The 22,922-nt window shown below is 42.2% G+C and overlaps 1 protein-coding gene and 1 pseudogene across 1 annotated transcript; one reads left to right on the top strand and one right to left on the bottom strand.

The window, feature by feature from the left end:
• Positions 1–9,384: 9,384 nt before the first annotated feature.
• LOC101612926 lies at positions 9,385–10,835 on the bottom strand (annotated as a pseudogene).
• Positions 10,836–15,744: 4,909 nt separating this feature from the next.
• LOC101598747 (serine/threonine-protein kinase Nek7) lies at positions 15,745–17,133 on the top strand. Its single transcript, XM_004670499.2, is given in 2 exon segments — positions 15,745–15,962; positions 15,965–17,133. Coding segments are annotated over 2 exon segments (909 nt in total). The 5' UTR covers positions 15,745–15,776; the 3' UTR covers positions 16,688–17,133.
• The last annotated feature ends 5,789 nt before the right edge of the window (positions 17,134–22,922 follow it).

Here is a 22,922-nt window from a genome sequence, read left to right as displayed (position 1 = left end):
TGCAGGTCACTTTGGGCCATTTACTTCTATAGTCTAGCTCTCACTTTATTCATCTATAAAACCACCATCTTGAATTTAATACTTTCCAAAGCGTTTTGGTACTCTAAAATTCTGTGTCACCGCAGGTGATGGAGTGAGGACAGTGCACAAAATTCATATGCACTACTCTTATGAGACTGTGGCAGATGGATGACCAAGAGTCCCAGGTCGGCCTATGGGAGACCCTGACTCAAAAAAACTCAATGCAGTAAGTTTGTTAACTCTAAGGAACGCCCCCTCTCTCTTCCTCTCTCTCAGAATGTGTCCATCAGCATGCAGGAGGAGAGTCCTCAGTGGAATCTGCTCATGCTGCCACGCTGATCTCATGGGTGATGGCTAATCTTGCCTTCAACTTGACTGGATTGAAAGACACATAGAAAACTGTCAAACCCTTCTCCCTGTGCCTGTGAGGGTCTTTCCTCAGATAATTGGCAAGTTGTGTGTGGGGGGGGGAGATCTACCCTGAATATGGGCAGCATTGTCCAGAAGGTTGGGGGCCTCAGTGGGACAAGAAGTTCTAAAAGTGGGGAGTCAATCAGACCAGCTGGATTCTTCTTGAGCAGCTGTGATCTGTGCTGTTGCCAGAGACTGCAGATGCCAAACTGTAGCTCCTTCCATCTCTGTATGTGGGTGCACACCACAACCTCTCCAGGGAGTGTGCGGGCTCCGGGCCCAGACTGTACCACTGAGTCCTCTTGTTCTGAGCCTTTAAGCTTCTGCACCCGAGCAGCTTCTTGGACTTCCTGGCTCTCCATCCCGCAGAGGGTTTTTGTAGGACTCTGATCGTGTAAGCCAATCTAATAAGTCTCTATAAATTATATTCACATTGTGTTGATTCTGTTCTTCCAGAGAACTCTGACTAATACAGAATTCCAGGTTCTACAACTGGAGAAGATAAATTTCTACTGTGAAAGCCACCTAGTTACACTATTATTTATTTATTTGAGAGAAAGAATGAAAGATTGGGAAAGAATGAATGGGTGCACCAGGATCTCTAGCCACTCCAGATGAACTCCAGATGCATGCTCTTCCCTGTGTATCTGGCTTTTATGTGAGCACTGGGGAATTGAACCTGGGTGCTTAGGCTTTGTAGGCAAACAACTTAACTGCTGAGCTATCTCTCCAGCCCCTTATTTTTCTTTAGAATCCTGAGCTGAGTATTTTCAGGGTGATCCCCACAAGAGTAATACTATTATTTTGGTGTGTATGTGGGGGGAAGGGTTCTGTGAATGTGCACACACATGTTCACATGTGTGTGGTTGCATATGAATGCAGGCACACGTGTACATGTATGTGGAGGCAGAGGTTGACTTGGAAGGTTTTTCCTCAATCATTTTCCACCTTATTTACCGAGACTGAGTCTCTCACTTGAACCCAGGCCTTCCTTGCTCATTTGGTTTGTCTAGCTAGCCAGCTTTCTCTGGGGAACCCCTGCCTCTACCACCAAAATGTTGGGAGAAGAGTTTGCTATGCTCACCCCACATTTACATGGGTTCTGGGCATCTGAACTCTGGTTCTCATACTTGTGTGGCAAGAACTTTATCCACCAAGCTATCTCCCTGGTCCCAGGAAGAAGAATATTCATTCTTTCTTTCTTTCGTTCTTTTTCTTTTCTTTTTTTTTTTTTTTTTTTTTTGGTTTTTTGAGGTAGGGTCTCACTTTGGTCCAGGCTGACCTGGAATTAACTCTGTAGTCTTCAGGGTGGCCTTGAACTCACAGCAATCCTCCTACCTCTGCCTCCCGAGTGCTGGGATTAAAGGCATGCGCCACCACGCCTGGCAGAATATTCTTTCTATCAGTAGCAGTAGCAGAATGAGTACTTGAAATCTAATTCAAGTCATTTATTTAAAAAAAAAATGAGGACTGGAGAGATGGCTTAGCAGTTAAGTCGCTTGTCTGTGAAGCCTAAGGACTCATGTGTGACTTTCCAGATCCCACATCAACCAGATGCAAAAAGGTGAGGCTAGCGCAAGGTCACACATGCCCACTAGGTGGCGCAAGCATCTGGCGTTCAATATCAGTGGCTGAGGCCCTGACGCCAATTCTTTCTCTCCCTCCCTTCCTCCCTCCTTCTCTCTCTCAAATAAACAAAAAATGAGGTTGCACTCTCTTAAGGAAAAAAAGTTCTTTCACAGGTAAAAATGGAGGATAGAAACATGCTCACAAGGAGTGCACAAGTAAAATCTTGAATGAGAAATTCATGTTTAGCTGATACCTGTGGGTGAGGCATGAGCTGCAAGGGTTCAGAGGCTTCAAGTAAGAAATGATTTTGCCTTGTTTGAAGGCCAGAGGAAGGCTCACGTGGTCACTAGAGAGTGAGCAGGAGAGGTAGAGACACATCAGAGTGGGGCAGAGGCCCATCCTGAAACCCTTATGAGCAGTGCCTACTGGCAGCTGCGTAGAGCGAGGACAGAATTTGAGGGATGAAAGCCCACAGTGCAGGGGGACACTATGAGGGGTCAGCGGGAGAGAGCAGGAGATGAAGGAGAGACTGTCCGGGAACTCAGGCCAAGCTGTGAATCAGGAACCTCCCACTTAGAGAGTCGCTGGGTATGTGTTATCCCTAGGGAAGATTCTAGGGTGAGGGTTCAGGGAACGGAGTGCTGATGGGGTATTCTGATTGGAGTTTACATGGCAAAGACTGAAAATGGAAAGGCAAAGGTGTGCACAGGAGATGAGCTGAGTGACTGATGAGGAATTGCGCCCTGGGCTACGTATGCATGGCTGTCCAGTTATGTCTGGAGAGTGCTTAGCCTGCACTTCGACAGCTGGCCACCTGCTGGACCCCTCAGCAAGTCCTCCAGTCCTTGGGTAGCTTACCTGGTAGGTGGTACCTTGGCAGCCGGGGTCTCATGGCATGTCCATACACTCACTGCTGACTCACTGTCCCTTACCTAGACTTTGTGGGTGGGTATAAGTTGCTCAGACCTGGTGAATCAGCAAATTCCTCCATGATTCAGTGCCTGAAAGGCATCATTTCTAACAGGACTAAGGGGCCCTTTTCTCTTGGTCCTCTAGCTCTAGCTCTTGGCCCTTGGTCACCATTCATCGATAGTAATTTGGTTTCGCTTTGCTTTTTGAGACAGGATCTCATGTGTCCTAGGCTGGATTCACAGTCACTATGTATCCAAAGCTGGCCATGAACTCGGATCCGCCTGACTCTGCCTTCCAGATGCTGGGAATACAGGCATGTGCATTGAACTCTGCTGAAGTGTCCCTTTCAGCATGGGATCCTTTTGCAATCATACATGTTTTTGTCTTTGAAAAAAAATCCAATTGACTCCTTTTTTTCTTGTTGCTTTTGGGGTAGGTCTAAGACACCAACCACTCCCTGTTGCAAGGTCATGAAAACTTGCTTCTGTTTTCTTCTAAAAGTTGTATGTAGACTTTTCATCAATGTTGAAGTAATTCTCTGTATATGTGGTAGGGGTCTGGAAATACTCATTTTCTCAGCACCATTTTTTAAAGTATATATATATATATATATATATATATATATATATCATATTTATATATATATAAATTTATATATATATATTATACATTATAATAGGTTATACTCTTTTATCCCTTCACCACAGCTCCTTTTACCCTAGTGGCCATCCTCCATGGGGCTATGGTATTCCCTGTTGGGTCATGAAGGCCTCAGCCAGTCCACATGGAGTGTGTGAGGTGGGGACCATGCCTCAAGGCATTCCTACCCACACTGACTGTTATAATCTTTCTGCCCCACCCCTTCCACAGTGTTCCCTGAGCCATGGCAAGCTTGCTGGCAGTCTGATTTCGTGTTGATTTCTTTATAACCTCTGGATTTCTGCTTTGATAGGTTTTGATTGATCATCATATCTATCCCCATGGCTCTGGAGCTGGTTGTCAGGCTAGCAGTAAGAGCAGTGTTCATGTCATCACTTCCTCTGCAATTTCTTCTGGGCGGTCAGCTATCTTCTTGTCTTATCGATGGTTCTTGGTTGTCTTTTCTTTTCTATGCCATTTATAAAATAAAGCAGACTCTCCAAACAAGAGTGAGAGCAGGGTGGCAAGCTGAGGAGGATCGGAGGCATTGTCTTGGGGTGTGTCGGCTGCCACTGCTGCTGCTGGGGCCTGGTATGTACAAACGGCTGGTTAGGATTCTTGGCACTGTTTTATGTTTCTGTGACCACTCAGTGCCCCAGGCTGGGCCCTGTTAAAGAGGCAGCGCTTGACTATATTGCTTTATTCACCAAGTGAAAAACAGTCTCTACGATGCTGCAAGCTTATTTGGATTCCCATTCCAGCTGACCACAAAGCCCATGGTGACTTCTTGTAATGGAACAGGGAAAGTGGCCTCTTCAGGAGAGGTATTCTCGAGCTTTTCATCTTGTGAAGTGACAGGTTCTGGACCCTGGAACAACATGCTGAAACAGGGTAATAAATCTCTGAATGGCATAAGTGACTACCCACAAATCAGAGTGGCAGTAACCCAAGATCAGCCATGTAGAATCCTACCTTCTTTTGGGTTTACATTGAAATCAGAAGGATATAATAGAAGACCCAGAGGTCTCCTCCATAGCGGAGACAATCCAGAGAGTTGGGAGAAAGAGAATCACCAGTGAATATACTCAACAGTGGACACTGCAAGCCTTATATTTGGTCAGCCAGGCCAAATGAGCCAATGGGTGCAATAGTGACACGTCTGTCATGGTGGAAACCAAATGCCCTCTAATTGGACTGGAGACCCTCCATGGGAGGGAATACATCCCTGATGCTGAAAACTTAAAACAGAGGTAGTCATGAGCCCTAGGGATATAACATTGGCTGTTCTCTGGCCAAATGTATATACTATGCTTATCAAACTGCCCAGTAAACAACTGCTCTTAATGTTCACACCCTTTTATTAATGCTACTCTCACTTTTAGTAGAGAATCTTTTCTTTTCAGATGGCAGTGACCTTAGGATGACTCAGAAGGTATTATAGTGATGGAAAGAAGTGACCGCAGTGCTCAGTACTGTAATATCTCTATCACACCTTCCAAGTCTCAGGGTCTATTGCAGAAGAGGTGGCAGAAAGAATGTAAGAGCCAAAGGAAGGATAGGACTCCTTACAACGTGCTCCCCCCAGACACAAAATGGCCTGGATATCCATGACCTCACAGTGTCTGACACTACCTACACAAGACCATCATAAGAGAAGGAAAAGATCATGGCATCAAAATAAAAGAGAGATTGGTTGAGAGAGGAAGGGGATATGATAGAGAATGGAATTTCAAAGGGGAAAGTGGGGGGAGGGAGGGTATTACCATGGGATATTTTTTTATAATCATGGAAGTTGTTAATAAAAATTTGAAAAAAAAGAATTATTTCCATCTGAACATGGGAAATGCAGGACTTATTCTATGAATTGTATTGTATTCTGTGTTTGTTCACGTGCATTCATTCACTATGTGCAAACATTAAGCAGTGACCTTTTTCTACTGCTCCTTTATTATTAACTCTAAATGACTTGTTTGAGTTATTTTTGTTTCTGAATGGGATGTTAGCCAGACTGCCACTCCCTCTGGAGACCCAGAGGGGCATCAGCAAGAGAGAGAAGGCAGTGGTTGTGAGCGTCTCTGGTGCGGAGCTTGAAGTTAGGACTCTCCTCCTCTTTTGTGCTGTGTTGAGGCCTGGTTGCCTTTCACTGGAAATGTGGCACTATGTCAGCATTGGCACAATGTCATGGAAGTGTGATCTAGCGACACTGGCTGTCCATGCATCTTTGGAACAGTGTCAGGCTCATCTTCCCTTTCTGGAGCTGAGGTGACTTGGCTACTCTCAAAACTGGATTCCAAGTAACCAGAAGTAAATGTTCATTTTCATCCAGGTCTCTTGAGTAAAAACTTCAGAACTGCAGGGCTGGCCTGGGTTGTTTATTTCAAAAGATGCTCTGCAATATAACATTGGTTTCCCTCAAAGTTTTTTTTTCTATTTATTAAACTGATATTAAATTTTTCACTCATTAACATGTCCCCATCCCATTCACACAGACATCAGTGGAGGAATATTTAGTACTTGGCTCTGAAGTTGCCAGTCTTACAATAATCTATTTTGCATACAAAAGTTTATATTTAACATTTTTGTTCACTAAAATCTTACAGATGTGATTATGCAGTTTTTAATTTCAGAGAGTTGGCCAGAACCTATTTTGAAAGATTTAGTGCCTAATGTTGCTTTTATGATATAATAAAAGATTGGCAGAACCTGGGAAAAAAAAAAAGAGTGAGAGCAGCTTGGGTTAAAGGGGGTATGCAAATTTATTTGAGAGATTTTTTTGTGTGCGAAAATCCAATCTTATTCTCCAGAGAGCAGTGGGAGATTTTCTCTGAAGTCTGAGTTTCCTGACCATGGGATTCTGGCTTGGTTTCCAGTTACCAGATACGAGTTCTCTCCCACTGAGCCAGCTTCATGTACAATCACAGAATAGTTTGTTACCTGCAGAGGCTGTGTGCCACTATTGGACAAGTCTGTACTTCTTGACTGGCAGGTTGCTTTTATAATCTGCAGGATCCCCAGTTTATTCATGCTGTTGGTGACCATTTGCTTCCATAGGGCTTTTCAGCACTGTGAGGGCTAGCCAGGAGGAAATAGTTTCTCTTTTGGTTCCAGCATGATGTTCCAATGTTCTGTGTCTGCAGCCTGTGGGGTCTTCAGCAATAGGGTCTTTCTTCCCTTTTAGCTCTAGCAGGTATATCAAGTGTTTTGGCAATGGCTTACATTATTTTGGGGGACCTCACGGGTTTCTCTGGCCAATAGCTCACAGTGGGGGGCACCTCAATTTTGGGCCTGGGATTTATCAGCCACAAGTTATTGTTTTAAAGTTAAGTTTTCCACCTTCTGTCTAGGCTATCCCTTTGCCCCCTTATTGGTGATCATATCTTATAGAATGCTAGCTAGAATGAGGGTTTCTATGGATTCATGTTATTTTAACTCTTGTGCAATTTACACTTCCTACCTCCTATCTCTCTTTAAGCCTTTCCCACCTTCAATGTTCTGTCCCTCCCCTGACCTGTCAGGTAACTCCTGCCCTCCTTATTTCTTCCCTCTCCTGGTCTCATTTTAGGTTTATGCCCATAGTCCTGTTCCTCACCACCATTTGCACTCATGTCCAGTTGATCCCAGTTAGATGAGAGAGAGTCCACATGGCATTTATCTGTCTTTTTCTTTTTCTTTTCATGGTCAATGACATTATTTTCCCATTCTGAAAATTTAACAATGAAAAATATATCTCTCAGTAACATACAACACAATAGTAAGGAGAACTGCTATTTGTAAGTGTTTGCATATTTTACACATTCTATGTACAATTATGTATACATAATTTTATACTTTTTAGATGCCCATTTGTTCTGAGACTATTAATCACAAAATAACAATCTGTACATTTAACAAGTAACACGAGTTTGCCCGCATGCATTCGAGGATGGAGGACATCTGTGCAAAGTCACCGTACTTCAGATTTATGTTTGTAAAATTGTGATCATCTTCATGAAGAAATAGAACTTTAAATGTCAGATGATGCATCAGTCAAATATATATTTTATTCAAGTCTAATCCACCAAATTAAATTTAGCAACATAACCAGATTTTCCTTTTATTAAGCTCATTAACATTGTTTTGGTTATTTGTTTAAATGTAGTCCTTCCACTCTTTCATAAAACACAGTAACAATTTTCTTTAAAAGTATTTTTTTCCTTCATACTCACCTATGAGTTTTAAAGAAAAGTGATAAGGACACCTTGCTTTTCTCTTTAAGTGCACCCACTTCAGAAAACAAAGCTTTAAGGAAAAATTAGGAAGAAAAAAATAATTGAATAATTGCAATCACTATTTATGGCTAACAAGAGGCACAAATTCCCAATTGAAACTTAATTTTGTCTTTTCTAAGATAAGTCACTTAGAAATGAAAGGCAAGTGAGTTTTCGTTAAATATAGAATTTGTAGATGTGTAAGAAGTAACAGTTGTCATGATTATTCTTTCTTAAGTATAGCTCTGAAAATAGTCTGATAATCCATATAGCTATATAAATCAAACTTTATAAATGCATGACAAATTTTAAGTTGCTGGCACTGAAACACTGGGCTTTATGGGGACAAAAATACTACAGCATTTTTTGATACCTTGGCTTTTGATGTTTTGCTCTGATGTTCAAGCAGAAAGTATATGATTTCCTTTTATCCACTAAGCTGGTATACAAGTAGAAAATTGTATAGAGGTGAAGAAAATTCCAAGTTATATGTGAATACACAAATGGCTTTAGTTAATACAGATACACAGCCACTAAAATAGTTATACATAGATAACACAATCTAAAACCCTTCAACTGCTGTTTAGACTGCCAAATCGAATCTGTAGTCTTCTTCAATGATGATACAATTTGTTTGCTTAAAAGCAAAAATTTTTTAATTTTTTTTCTCAATTTTTATTAACATTTTCCATGATTATAAAAAATATCCCATGGTAATACCCCCCCCACTTTCCCCTTTGAAATTCCATTCTCCATCATATCCCCTCCCCATCTCAATCATTCTACTTACATATATATAATACCAACCTATTAAGTACCTCCTCTCTTCTTTACTCTTCCCTTTATATCTCGTTTTTAACTTACTGGCCTCTGCTACTGAGTTTTTTCCTTCTCATGCAGAAGCCCAATCATCTGTAGCTAGGATCCATATATGAGGGAGAACATGTGGTGTAAAAGCAAAACTTTTTGATAATATATACTGTATTAAGAATAACATACCAAAAAAAAAGAATAACATACCAGCCAGGTGTGGTGGCGCATGCCTTTAATCCCAGCACTCGGGAGGCAGAGGTAGGAGGATTGCTGTGAGTTTGAGGCCACCCTGAGACTACATAGTAAATTCCAGGTCAGCCTGGGGATACAGTGAGACCCTACTTCAGACAACCAAAAAAAAAAAAAAAAAGAATAACATACTAATAGGAATCTAAAAAGTAAAATAAACATGTAACAAATATTAAGGTCAGGTTAAAAAAAAAAAGATCCAATGCATTGAAATTTCACCTTATACCTGATAATTTTTTGCTGCTACCCAGGTTTAATTTTAGTTCAGCATGAGCACTTTACTAAACTTACTTGTTATGATGATTATCTTTATTGAGCTTTCAAATTTGGAATAGTTTTGATCCAAATATATGTACTTATGACTTAAAAAATGAAAATTTAGTGTAATCAGTATGGGCTTTTTCTACCAGTTTCTTTTCAATCCACTTTTTCCCCACCCAGTATTTCATTTTTATTCCTCATTATTTTGTAGCAAGTTATCCAGATTGTGTCTTCTGGACTGAGCAGTGATAGAACCTAACTCTCAAATGCTATTTGGAAGAAGTGTGGAGTAAATGATTTTGGTAATCTGTAGGATAGCTGCATGCAGTGTGCTCTGAATTATAACAGCACCAAATCCCTTTTAAAAACCAAGCGCTCCTTCCTCTTGCTTTACCTCATTGATACAATCTCTCATTCCCTCGTACCATGTATTAATTGGAAACTCTTCACAGCCAAGGTCTGTATTGTCAATTATTGTGCATGTTCCTCGAATATGAAGGCAATGCAACACTGTTTCCAGTGGGTAAACTATAACATCAGAGCAAAGGCTAGTGCAAAGTTATGAATCATTTCTGGAAAATAAGTATCCAGCATTCCAGGGGGCTAGTGCTCTCTGGAAGGCAGCTATTCTCAGTCTTACCCTGAGAGTAAATAGGACCAACTTCTGGATGACTGAGCTAATGATGTAGTGAAGAACTCCATGAAGCCCTTGAAGATCAAGGAAAGCCACCCGAGGAATCGCTTGCTATGAGGCACACCGAAGCCAGTCACGTTTCCAGTTCCTTCTTTAATCCATTCCAGTATGCCAGCATTGTCCCGGATTATCTCACTCTGCACTGTTTCAGTCAGACTTGCTGAATGTAGCAGACAGCTTCAGGTTCGCCTAGATGAGCTTCCAGACCAAGCACAGTTATGGAGGAAGGGATTTATTGAAGTTTACTGACCCAGGGGAAATTCTATAATGGCAGAAGAAGCTGACCTGCTTCCACAGGACCAAGCAGAGACAGAGAAGTACAAGCCTAAAAGTCAAAAGCCACACAGCACAGCACACTTCAGGAACTCCAGCGAGGCACACTTTGTCTACCTTTAGATTGAAATCTGAAACCCACCACCACACCTTAAGATCCACCCAGTGACATGGCCTCCAGCCAGGTGGCTGCAGATGCAAACTACAAATAAAAAACTGAATATAGCCGGGCGTGGTGGCACACGCCTTTAATCCCAGCACTCGGGAGGCAGAGGTAGGAGGATCACTGAGAGTTCGAGGCCACCCTGAGACTACATAGTGAATTCCAGGTCAGCCTGAGCCAGATCGAGTCCCTACCTCGAAAAACAAAAACAAAAACAAACAAACAAAAAAAAAAAACCCTGAATATATTGGGGGCCATCTATTCAAACCACCACACTGAATAAAAAAGCATTGTCACAATATATGTTAGGGATTTCAGTAAATGTCCACCTATTTGTTTAGGATTCCATTTGTGGGAAACCTCCCTTGGTAAAGGTGTGAATTCACTAATTATGTCTTCAACTCCAAGTGTGACCCCTGGACAATAGAAGTACTTCCCATTCCTTTCCATAGGGCTCATGGTCCCTGAATTTTGTTGACGCTGTACATGATGTTGATGATAACTGTCAATGGAGTGAGATGATAATGCCCAGCATGGTAACTGACCTGGCATTGGAATGCAGAGCAAGGCAAGGGTGGGCCAGAACATTCCAATACCAAATCCATTCAAGTGTTCGCTGCTCTGGGCCTGCGCAGGCAAGGGCTCCTGCTCTTCTTGCCCCAGTGCAGGTTGGGGTTGTGGGGCTGAGCCGAAGGAGCTCGCAGGGAACTCGCTGCCCAGGCCGGGCTCTTCCCCGGCGCCTTCCTGGAAACCCAGACCATCGAATCCGTTGGGACGGCGGGGATGCATGTCGGCCAGCGAGGGGGACGCAGCCCATCCATGGGCCCACCGCCCTCAGCCCCCCGACCCGGGCCACCCAGGGTCCCTTCTGTTTCCCCTCCATGGCGTCCCTGGGTTCTTGCATTTGTCTTTCTGTCATCATCATTTTTTGATAACCCCATTTCCCTCTCAATGATCTTTATGCCCTTGTCAAAAATCAGTTGACATTAAATTTCAGGACTTCTGTCTGGGCTGGGGATGTTGGTCTGTTATAATGCATGTCAATCCTTATGCCAGGACCGCACAATTCTGGTTGCTGTAGTTGTGTGGTAGGGTTTCAAATAGGAAAGTAGATGTCCAACTTTGCTCTTCTTGTTCAAGATTGTCTGGCCTCTGGGCAGGAAAAATTGTTCAATGGTTAAGACTGTTTCCTGCAAAGCCTAACAATTTGAACTTGATTCCCCAGTACCCACATAAAGCCAGACACATAAAGCGGACACATTTGCGGTGGCTGGAGTGCTTGGCACACCCTCTCTCTCTCTCTCTCTCTCTCTGCAAATAAATAAACAAATAACATATTTAATAAAAGAATGAAAAAAGATTATTTGGTCTCTTCTGAGTCCTTTGGACTTTCTATTTAATTTTAGGTTCCTTTAGTGAATTTCTAAAATAAATTGTCAGCTAGTATTATGGTAGAAATGCATTGAATCCATTGACCAATTTAGGGTATATTGTCACCTTAACAAAATAGTGTCTTCTGCTATATGAACCATAAACCACCAACTTACCTTGTCATCTGACACCCACGAGGAATGAGGTGTTATCTGACAAGCAGCACACAAAGATGGCTTCCCACCATCACTGGGCAGGGCTGCACGCAAGTCAGCTCTAGTCCTCCCTGAGGCACAAGCAGACTGCAGGAGGAAGAGGCTGGAGTGATCCACTACTGACTGCTGCATCGCCACAGCCTCCATCGCTTCCGTATTGGCTCCCTGCTGAGTGAGCTATGAATGAAAACTAGCAGAGAAAACTCATGCCTGGTTACAGATGACTCTGTGTGATATGCCTGCCACACCTGGATGTAGAGAGTGGAGCACCATGGCCCGTTTCTGGAATATCTCTGAGGACAATGGGGAAGACAAGTCCTTCCAGGGGACAGAAAACTGAACAGGTAATTGTGTTTGTTTGTTTGAAAGGGGAAAAGTGGCCCATAGGTAAGAGTCTATGTTGATTAATGCACTGTTGATAATGGGTTGTCTAAAGTGTAAGACATGCATGGGGCATGATTGGAAAATTAGTGACGATAAATGTGAGTGAGAGATATATTCAGCTTACTTTGAGGGCATGCAAAGTATTTATGTCCCATGTGAATGATCCCCAGTGGCTGTCCTGGAGAATAATTTAACAAACAAGTGGTTAACAGCCAGCTTCTTTCTCTGGACAACCTCTAATTACCTGTGATAGTTAAGCCTTATCATCATCATAGAAACACCCCTCAGGGCACATCTATGAATATGCTTCCAGAAAGGTTTAACTGACAAGGGAAGACCCACCCTGAATGTGGGCGCTACATCCCATGGGCTGGAGTCCTGACTAAATAAACAAGGAAAATGAACCGTGAGTATTCCTCTCTCTGCTATCTGTCTGTTCATGTAATTTGACTAGCTGTCTCATTCATGTGTCCTCTTGCCTTCCTCGTCATGACGTACTGTGCTCTCAGATTATTAGACAAAACAAACCCTTTCTCCCTAAATTGCTTTTGTCAGGTATGATGTGGTTCATGAACAAACCAGCTAGGGTGTCAGGGATAAGGGTTGTGCATGGGCTCAACAACATGAACTTTGACCTGGCTAAAAACGCAGGCCTGATCATATTTTATTTTGCATCCATTCTATCGAGGGAGTGGTTTGTTAAGCATTTACCATCTGACCACCACTTATTACACCCTAGAGTCCCAACTTTTGACTTCTGAACACTGGCACATTACAAACTCTCTGAAATTCCGCTTCACAACCAGCAATGAATGATGGTAGCTCTGTACTTCATAGGTCTCTTTTGAATATTATATGAGTTATTATAAGTAAACACTTAGAGGAATACAAGGTGCGTAGTGAAAACAGCAAATAAGATTTCACTGCTGTTATTGATCACTACTATAATTATGTTGTTTTCCTTGTCATCGCTGTTATTACTAGCATGGCAATTACTATCCTATTATCTGGTCATAACTGCGCCCCTCTGTGGGCACACACAAGATTTATAGCCTTTAGAATACAAATCCCAGGACCCGGGATGCTGAGAACATGCAGACCAGATCCTGTGATGGGCTGAAGGACAGATCGTTCTTCATCTTCTCAGAGAACAAGGTGGAGGGAGCCTGGGGCCACGGAATGTGGCTGCAGCTGGGAAGCAAGACCTCAAGGTTCAGTCTCCTACACTAGCCCGCCCGCTTCAGAGTCACTTTGCATTTTTGGGCTTTCATTTCCATGGCTGTAAATGAGTAGAGAGCTAATGTGATGACCTCCCAGGCATTTTTCTGACACGGGGACTACCAAAATGCCCCTAAACAGCGTCCCTGGCTTCCTCGGGTTAGCCCATAAGAAGTTCTCCTGTCTTTCATCATCATTGCCATCATAATCACCATCACCACCATCATCCTCATTTGTACAATGGGGATCAGAACACCTGCCTTCTGCGAGTCCTGTGAGGACCCAAAGAGAAAACACATGAAAGAACAGTGTGAACAACGTGGTTCTGGGAGGACATCCCTAGGATCCATCTCAATGCTTTGATGAAAGCATCTTCATTAGTTGTAGTAATAGTTCCCTTCAGCTTAACTCTCCAGGCACAAACCCAGACAACTTTCTAGAGTACTTATCTTAGCAAATGAGCCAGTTCCCACAAGGTCCTGCTATCATTGGCATTCTCAATTTGAGGCCAATTAGGGAGAACTTCTGACATGTTCCGCCTCTCCCTTCTCAAAGCCACCTTCTTCTTGATGCCTGTGGGCCTCTCAGGCTCGGAATGAAATCACTAGTCTGCCTTCTCCCTCATGCCAACCTCTGGGCTGTCCCCATGCTCACTGGGGATCATGAGCAGCTTTCAGCAAGTGGAGGAACTTCAGGTAGCGTTCAGGTACAGCCATTTGTTTAGACTTAAGCACGCAGCAGACATTGCAGATTCAGCCCCAGTCAGGAGGCAAGTGGCCAGGTTCTGGTGCTGGTTCTTCCGTTGTCCAGCTGCTTGACCTAGCCAGCTGTCATGTGTTCTGCCATTGGTCATTTTGGGGGGCAGGTAGGACCATGCTTGGCAGCCTTTAAGTACTTCTATCACTTACAAAACCCAGAGTGGCCAATGTTTCTTCCTGTCTTTGACCCTAGATAGATTCTGTCCTCACACAAGTTTGTGCATCTGTCTGAACCTCTGTTTCCACCTCTAGTCAAAGGAGGTGAATCAACGTCTGGACTGGACTGCATCTCCACAGCAGAAGTGGGCATCACTGGCATGCATGGGAAGAGATAAAGCCAGTGGTATGGTACTGGAAGGGGCCCCGAATTCTGGGCAGGGTGGTTCTGACTTGCACTTGAATTTATAGGGTACAAATTCATCATCCTGGTCAAAGTCAAGTTTGCAGCCTCATATCACTGAAAGTGCTGGGATCACACATCCTCACCTGACAACCAGCCCAAAAAACATCTGCTAGAGCAAGATTGCAGTGAAATGAAATGGAATAATCAGGACTAGAAGAGTGTGGAGCATGTCTTTTTTTTTTTTTTTTCTGTGATCCAAAGGACAGTTTATTTGTAACAAAGGTGACGGGATGTTGGAAGGTGTGAGAAGAGGGAGAACAACTCTAACATAAAGCACATAGAAAGTATCTCAAATTTTTAAAAATTGACCATGAAAAAAGCTGTCTTCTACATATACAAATTTCTGACCCCAACTGAGGATTTACATCCAGACCTTACAAAATAGCATTTCAAGTACACTTTTAGCAAGGGTTACTAGGGTTTTTTGTTTTTTTTTCAAATTAAAGCTATACATTTCACACTTTTAAACTGTCCATCATCAGCAGCAGTTAAGCTTTTCTTTTTCCCAAGTTGTTCCAAGTGGAAGCTGGTAGCAGAGAATTCTTTTCCCCCTAAATACAAAAACAACATAGATTCCAAAGATAATGAACGAACATGATTCTGATAGAAACACACAGTGCTTAAAACAAGCATGAGGTGCAACAGAGGTGTGGTTTGGGCAGAAACAATTTCCCCAAGAGAAGAAGCTGCAATCGTTAGAGGCAGCATGGTATGCTAGGAAGGACAATGGAGCAAGAGCCGCAGAAACCAGGCTTAAATCCTGACGGCTGCATTCTAGTGGCATCACCTCTCTAGGCCTCAGTGTCCTCCTCTGTAAAACGAGGACAATAGTTCCCACATCTCTGTGAGGTGGGTGGTGCATCGAGTGTCTTTGGGTTTTTTTTTTTTTTTTTTTTTTTTTTTTTTTTTGTCTGTTAAAACTTAACAACGGACAGTCCTGGCAGCGGCGGCCGGGAGGAGGAGGATGCGCCGCCCTCGCCTCGGTGGGCGCCGGGCAGCCAGCGTCCGCGGGGTCGGCGCGGCGGGAGGCGGCCGATGGGCTCGGGGCGGCGCAGCCTCAGCCCCGGCCCCAGGCCCTTTCGTCGGGGACTCGAGTCCCGGAGAAGTCTCCACTTCCTGGAGCTGTGGAAATAGAGTGGAAAGTCCTTTGAAAAGACTTCCTGTTGTTTCAGACAATGGATGAGCAGTCACAAGGCATGCAAGGACCTCCTGTTCCTCAGTTTCAACCACAGAAGGCCTTACGACCGGATATGGGCTACAATACATTAGCCAACTTCCGAATAGAAAAGAAAATTGGTCGTGGACAATTCAGTGAAGTTTATAGAGCAGCCTGTCTCTTCAATGGAGTACCAGTAGCTTTAAAAAAAAAGTGCAGATATTTGATTTAATGGATGCCAAAACACGTGCTGACTGTATCAAAGAAATAGATCTCTTAAAGCAACTGAACCATCCAAATGTAATTAAATATTATGCATCATTCATTGAAGATAACGAATTAAACATAGTTTTGGAATTGGCAGATGCTGGCGATCTCTCCAGAATGATAAAGCATTTTAAGAAACAGAAGAGGCTGATTCCTGAAAGAACTGTCTGGAAGTACGTCGTTCAGCTGTGCAGTGCATTGGAGCACATGCACTCTCGGAGAGTCATGCATAGAGATACAAAACCAGCTAATGTGTTCATTACAGCCGCTGGAGTGGTTAAACTTGGAGATCTTGGTGTTGGTCGGTTTTTCAGCTCAAACACTACAGCTGCACATTCTCTAGTGGGTACACCTTATTACGTGTCTCCTGAGAGAATACATGCAAATGGATACAACTTCAGGTCTGACTTCTGGGCTCTTGGCTGTCTACTGTATGAGGTGGCTCCATTACAAAGTCCTTTCTATGGTGACAAGATGAATTTATACTCATTGTGTAAGAAGATAGAGCAGTGTGACTACCCACCTCTCCCTTCAGATCACTACTCAGAGGAACTAGGACAGTTAGTTAATGTGTGCATCAACCCAGATCCTGAGAAGCGACCAGATATCACCTATGTTTATGATGTAGCAAAAAGGATGCACGCATGCACTGCAAACAGCTAAACTCTCAAGATCATGAAGAACATAACCAAAATAATTTAAAGTATTTTTGTGCAAATCATACCCCCCCCCCCAATATTGTCTGGGTGTTACAAGGAATATTTCAGAGCTCACGTGCTTTGAATCCTTAACCAGTTTTCATATAAGCTTCATTTTTCTACCAGTCTGAACCACCTTGCAAACCCAAACAAATGACTTTGATATAATTATATTACATGTTAGAATGACAAGTGTAACATGATAGTTCTCAGTGGCTAAAGATTTTAGAATTATTTGGAGTTTTCTGCTGATGAATTGTGTTCTGATGTATTGTCAGTGTCAAATACTGAAGCTCCACCTCAACACATAGAGATGCAGACCTGAGGAAAGTCACCCTTTGGCTTGTTGGCTTTTAGCCAGATTGAAGTGAACATTTGGTGGGCTTTCTTTCTTTCTTTCTCTCTTCCTTTCTTTTTGTTGGAGGGCGGGGGTTGAGGGGCATGTTTTAGTTCTTAGCATTATACCTTTCACATATAATTCTTATGTATACATAAACTATTTGTGAAACACTTATTTGTGAAATTCTTAGTTGATACATTCAAAATTCAATGATTAAATGTGAAAAGATAAGGCTACAAAGTGTAAGTCAGACACTGAAAAGTCTTGTGTTTTAATATCTTTGATAATCTCTTTGCATTCAAATGGTATACATGAACCCATTTAAAAAGTGGTTAAGGATTTGTTGGGCTGGTGTGGTAGTAATTATTAAAGTTGAACATTGCCCAAGGCTTTTTTGTGTGTTTTTATTATTTGTACATTTGAAAGATATTCTTGGAATAATCTTGCAGTACTATACTTCAGTTTCTTTATAAATATAAGTGCATTTTAACTCATAATTGTACACTATACTGTAAGAACATGTTTTTATTCATAGATTTCTATTGAAGTTTTGATTGGTCCCCTACAGAAATTTTTTTATATTCAAGTTACTTTCTTATTTATATTGTGCGTGCATTTGATTCATTAATGTTTCTAATTTCCTGAGAACATAATTCTTTTAAAAGATATTTGAAATGCCAACACTTTTCTTGGATTGAAACATTCTTTTTTAACTTTAAAATTTGAGTCACTCTGTATGCTTGTGTTTTGTCTTGTCAGAGAAGGAGAAGGGAGGTATGTTAAAATGTGCCTGTGAATGTTGAGAGTTTTGTCATTTGATAAGGTTACAGTTTTAGAATATGCATAAGGACATGAAACCTGGCCATTACTGCACCCAGAATTGTTCTAAAAATAACATTTATTTTGAGAGGCTTTGGAGCAAAGTAGTGGGTCTGTGCGTGAAGAAGACAGTGGTGATAATGCTTATTTTAGTTGAAGGAAATGGGCAGAGTCTAGTGAATGCTCTTATGGAGATAAGTTTTCCCTAGATGCCTTCATATTAATAGCAACCCGTTTCCTCACAGAAGCGTGAAGCCAAAAGGCTGAGTGGGAGCCACTGTTACAGACCACTGTGTGTGCCATGATGGGACCTTGGGATGGCTTAGCCTGCCGATTTAGAAACCTCACATTTAGAGAATACCTGATGTACTAGATGTAAGTTCTGGTTTTGATTTTTCACATACTTTTATTCCTACATTTATTTGAATACTTTTAAGTAATTTGGAACTTTCGAAATACTCATGCGTTTTTAAATTTTAATTGTGTGTGATATCTGAAGGGTAATCTCATCTTGGAATAAACAAAAGAAATGTGGTTGAGTTTGTTAATAAAGGCTGGATGCATCCCAGATTTTACATTTTCACTGAACAGCCATGGACTATCCCAGAAGTATGGGTAGAGTTACATTTGTTGACCATTTGTGTTATTTTATTTTAATGTAATAGAATTAGCTGAGGTGAAATGTCCTCTACTTGGAACAGATAGCCTTCTTTTCTTGCCCCCATTAAGAACATGTGGATCTAGCATTCATTAGCTTAACCCCTCACAGTGACTTCAAAGTTAGGAGTAAAGCTCTTCTTAATAAAACTGTCCACTAAAAAGCAATAGCTGAAGAAGTTAATGGTCTGGAAATCCATTATTATTTCCTACATGTGGAAACTTTATTTCAGCTATATCTTTTTAATTCAAGGTCATATTTTTTCTTAAGAAACCACTGTGTAAAACCAAATTCAGCTTTGAATGGGATCATTTCAAAGAATTATGGCATTAATTAGAAGTTCTAATCTTTATAATCACCAACATTCCCCTTATACTTCTACTTATAAGTAAATTTTAAATTAAGTAAACATTTTATTTGAGTGACAGGTAAAACAAAAAGTTCAACTTATTCTAGACCTTATTCAAACATTGGTACCAGGTACCCAGGAGAAAATGTGGAGTACCTTTGTTTTGCATGCTGAGGTTTAGAGGTTGTTGAACAAAGAGCATTCCTATATAAATAAAGTGCTGAACAGTGTGCAATAACTATATATTTAGTAAGAGGGCTGAGAGATGTAAAATACTGCAGCCATCTCATGAATGCGCTGCCATCCTACATAGTATCTATTACAAAGCACCTTTCTTGTATCCATACATTGCAGGTGTTGCTGTTAACATTTACTATATTTATTATAACCAAAATGCTGTTATTCATATTAAATGTTTATTCTTTAAAATGAATGCATTGTTTATAACCCACAAATGCATACTCTATGCCTTATATCTCAATAGTACTGTAATATGAACTTCTTTTGTGAAATACTTTTATTTTGTTATGCTTTAAATACACATACAGAAAGATTCAGTTGTTAGCTTTGGAAGCTGTACAATATCATAATATAAATATATAGGAATAAAAAATGAATACTGTAAAAAAAATACTGTAAAAAAAGAAAAAAACATTGTTTTCAATGCTGAGGATCAACCTAGGGCTCAGCACATTAGTCACAGGCTCTGTCTCTGGAACACATTCCTACCACACAGACCATTTTTAACATAATTTCTATAAATGTAACTTGATTTTTCACAATGGCCTACATGAATAACATTGTGCTGATGACCTGAGAGATTCTAGGAAGTACCTCAGAAGTCAGACTTCTCCTGAAAAGTTGGGAAAACAAGGCCCAGAGAGAAGGCAGAATTGGCCACTCTCAGTTGTGGACATTTGTCTAGTGTTTGTGCCAGAATATTCAACACTAGCACATGAAATCTCTGACAAACCCAAGAAGAAAAGAGGTCACTATTAGCATGTCACAGAAGAGACAAGCGGGGCAGGATGACAGCGTGTTTATGAAATCACGCACTGGAACTTAATAGAGCCAACACCGAGTTCTGGTTCTGCACCTGTGAGAAGCGAGACCCTGTCCCATGTTCCCTCACTACATGAATATGTGGACAACACTGCTTACTTCCAGATGTTTCCTCCCAGAATCAGCTTCAATGCCAGCTATGAAGTCTGTGTGTCATGGTGGAGCCTTAATTATGACCAGAGAGGCTGGATGGCTGTGGAAGGTTCTGTACAGATGGAGAATGGAGAGGGAATTTGGCCCAAGACAGTTTAGGAAGGAATAGAGGTGAGATTCAAATGTGGTGTAATTGAAAAAATGATCTCTGGTTTGGGGCAGTAAAAGAAGAGTCAGAGGAGGATGTAAGCCCTTATCTCTGCCATGTACAGATCCCCTCTCCTTCCCCAGCATACCGCTGACATGCCCCAAGTAGGCCACTAAAGGAAATCAGTCACTACCCCTCTCCCCAAGGACTGTTTCTTCCAGCTCTGTTCCCAAAGACCTGTTGTTCTTGTTGACAGCATTTGGGGAGCTTCAAGCCCAGTGGGAACAGTGATGTCTCTTCCTCAGCTCTCCTGAGTAGGCAAGGCAAGGGGGCAGGTACTTAAAACCTCAGATGTTTGTCCCTCCAGGAAGGGAGTGAGATGGCTGAGTCTGTCTTTGTCTGCATCCCGGGATCTTTTGGGCAAGGTCTTCAGCCTCTAGTGCTGGGCTGTTTCATAGGGATGAGGCAGAAGGCTCACAGAGCACTCAGAAAGCCGAGTCTTTTCTGGCCACCATGCTATCTGGCATCCTGATTGCCTGGATTCACTTGTCAAGGTAGCTTCCTATTTAGTCTCTTTCTCTAGAACAAGGATCAGCTACTCAGTGACACATTCTGGGGATCCATGATGGGTGAGATGGTCACTGGTCCTGGGGCTGTGGGTGAGAGCCTGGTCTCTTTAGGTTTGTAGAGTCTGAAGTCACTAAACATCTTATGTTGAGGTTCACCGTGTGGACATCCCGACACCCCTGCCCTCTTCCCTCTTTGCTCACTCCTCATTCTTCCCTGGCCCTCATTTCAACCTCCTGTCCTATCCTATTTCTTGGTCTTCCTTCCTTCTTTCTTTTGTTCATTTGATAAATATTTTGTGATAGTTTGCATCATGTCAGATTCTAGGTATGGAAACAAGTGACTCAAGATCCTGAACCCGAGGATCTCAAGAGAGGAAGGCATGTACTGGAAAGAGCCTTCTACCATCATGAAGATACAGCTTGATTCATTCTGGAACCAGAGGCATTGCAACATTTTGAGACAAGATTTAGTGTAGGTCAGGCTGGTCACAAATTTGTTATATAGCTGATGCTGTCCTTGAACTTCTGATCCTGATGCCAACACTTCCCAAGTGCTTGGATTATACATGTGAGACACCATGGCTGGCTTTGTAAATTTGTTTGTTTTTTTGAGACAGGATCTTATCATGTAACCCAAGCTAGATAGCACACAATCCTGCTGCCTTATCCTCCCATGCTACATGGTGATGGGATTAAAGACCCATATCACCTAGTCTGTTGAACTATTGTAAATGGAAGCTAGAACCTGCTGGCCAAGAAAACTGTAGAATACTTAGGTTAACAAAATAGTGTTCCCCATCCCATGAAAATCAAGTTTGATGCAAAGGCAGAGAGAAAAGACAATACTTAATTTTACTCATGAATGGTCATAATTTACTACTTACCTCCCCTTCCATTGTTTCCCTCTGCCTTTCAATGCAAGCCCATGTTCTCCCACATCCACCTGTGGGAGCATTGGGAGTAAAACTCATCATGAGAAGGTCTAGGCTATGGTCCTGTCGTGTGTGGCGTCCCCACCTCCACTTCTGAACTCCACCTGGGCCATGCTTCTATCGTGTTATGCTAAACCTGAGAGAGCTCACACTGATGTACACTTGTGAGGAATGTACCTCTGCACCTCTCCCAGCTGGAAGCCTGTTTGCTGAAAGTATGAGACGCTATGATAAAGAGTGGGCTGTGGGTTAGGTTGGCCCAGCTCAAGTCCCAGGTCTACAGAAGCAACCATGCAATCTCATATGCATGATTGTTTTCCTCAAAGGTTTAGGACTTTTTAACATATAACATTCTGATATAAGTGCTTCTCTCAGGTCTGGAGAAATTTCTTAGTGGTTAAGGCGCTTGCCTGCAAAGTCAAAGGACCACGGTTCGATTCCCCAGAACCCAGGTAAGCCAGATTCACAAGGGGGCACGTGCACCTGGAGTTCGTTTGCAGTGGCTGGAGGCCCTGGCGTGCCCATTCTCTCCCTCTCTTCCTCTCTCTCTCTCTCCCCTCTTCTCTCAAATAAATAAATAAGTAAAAATAAAAAATATTTTTTTGATAAGTGCTTCTCTCAATGAGTTGTGATATAGGCTAAATTTAGCATAATAGTCCCTGACATGTATAAATTACCCACTAAATACCTATTAGTTGTTATTGAAAGGAGATTATGAAATCACCCCATATTTAAAAACATTTTAAAGAGAATATATACATTTTCAAAGAATTCAGTTAACATGAGAAGTAAGATTTTTTTTTCCAAAATTGACACTAGAACCCTCTAGAATTCTCCAGATTATAGCTTTATAATTTATGAAAATGGGGACTGCATCTCATCTGGTTTGGGGGTGGGAGATGTAAGAGAAGTAAGTAAGGGAAGGCATTCTGGCTGAGCTGCTTCTTACTGGGTCCCCAGTGTGTTTTGGGCACTGGGGATGCAGGTAGTTGTCCTTCCTCTGCACTGAGGTCATGTTTAAGGACCTGGGGGTGTGAGGAAGGCACAGCAGGCTGGGTATGTGAGCACTTGTTTGGAGATGGATGCCTGTGGACAGAGATTGAGATGGAGAAGACTACTGGGTGCTGAGGCTGAGTGTTCAGGAAGCAGAGCATTTTGGAAAGACTCTGTCCATCCAGATAAAGTGATGGGGTCTTGGGAGCTCTTAAAGGGCTTCAAGCTGGAGCCAGG

Source organism: Jaculus jaculus, chromosome 5, assembly GCF_020740685.1.
Source record: "Jaculus jaculus isolate mJacJac1 chromosome 5, mJacJac1.mat.Y.cur, whole genome shotgun sequence".
Lineage (NCBI taxonomy): Eukaryota > Metazoa > Chordata > Mammalia > Rodentia > Dipodidae > Jaculus > Jaculus jaculus.
Note: the sequence above shows the minus strand (reverse complement) of the source record. Positions and strands in the feature narration are given on the sequence as shown.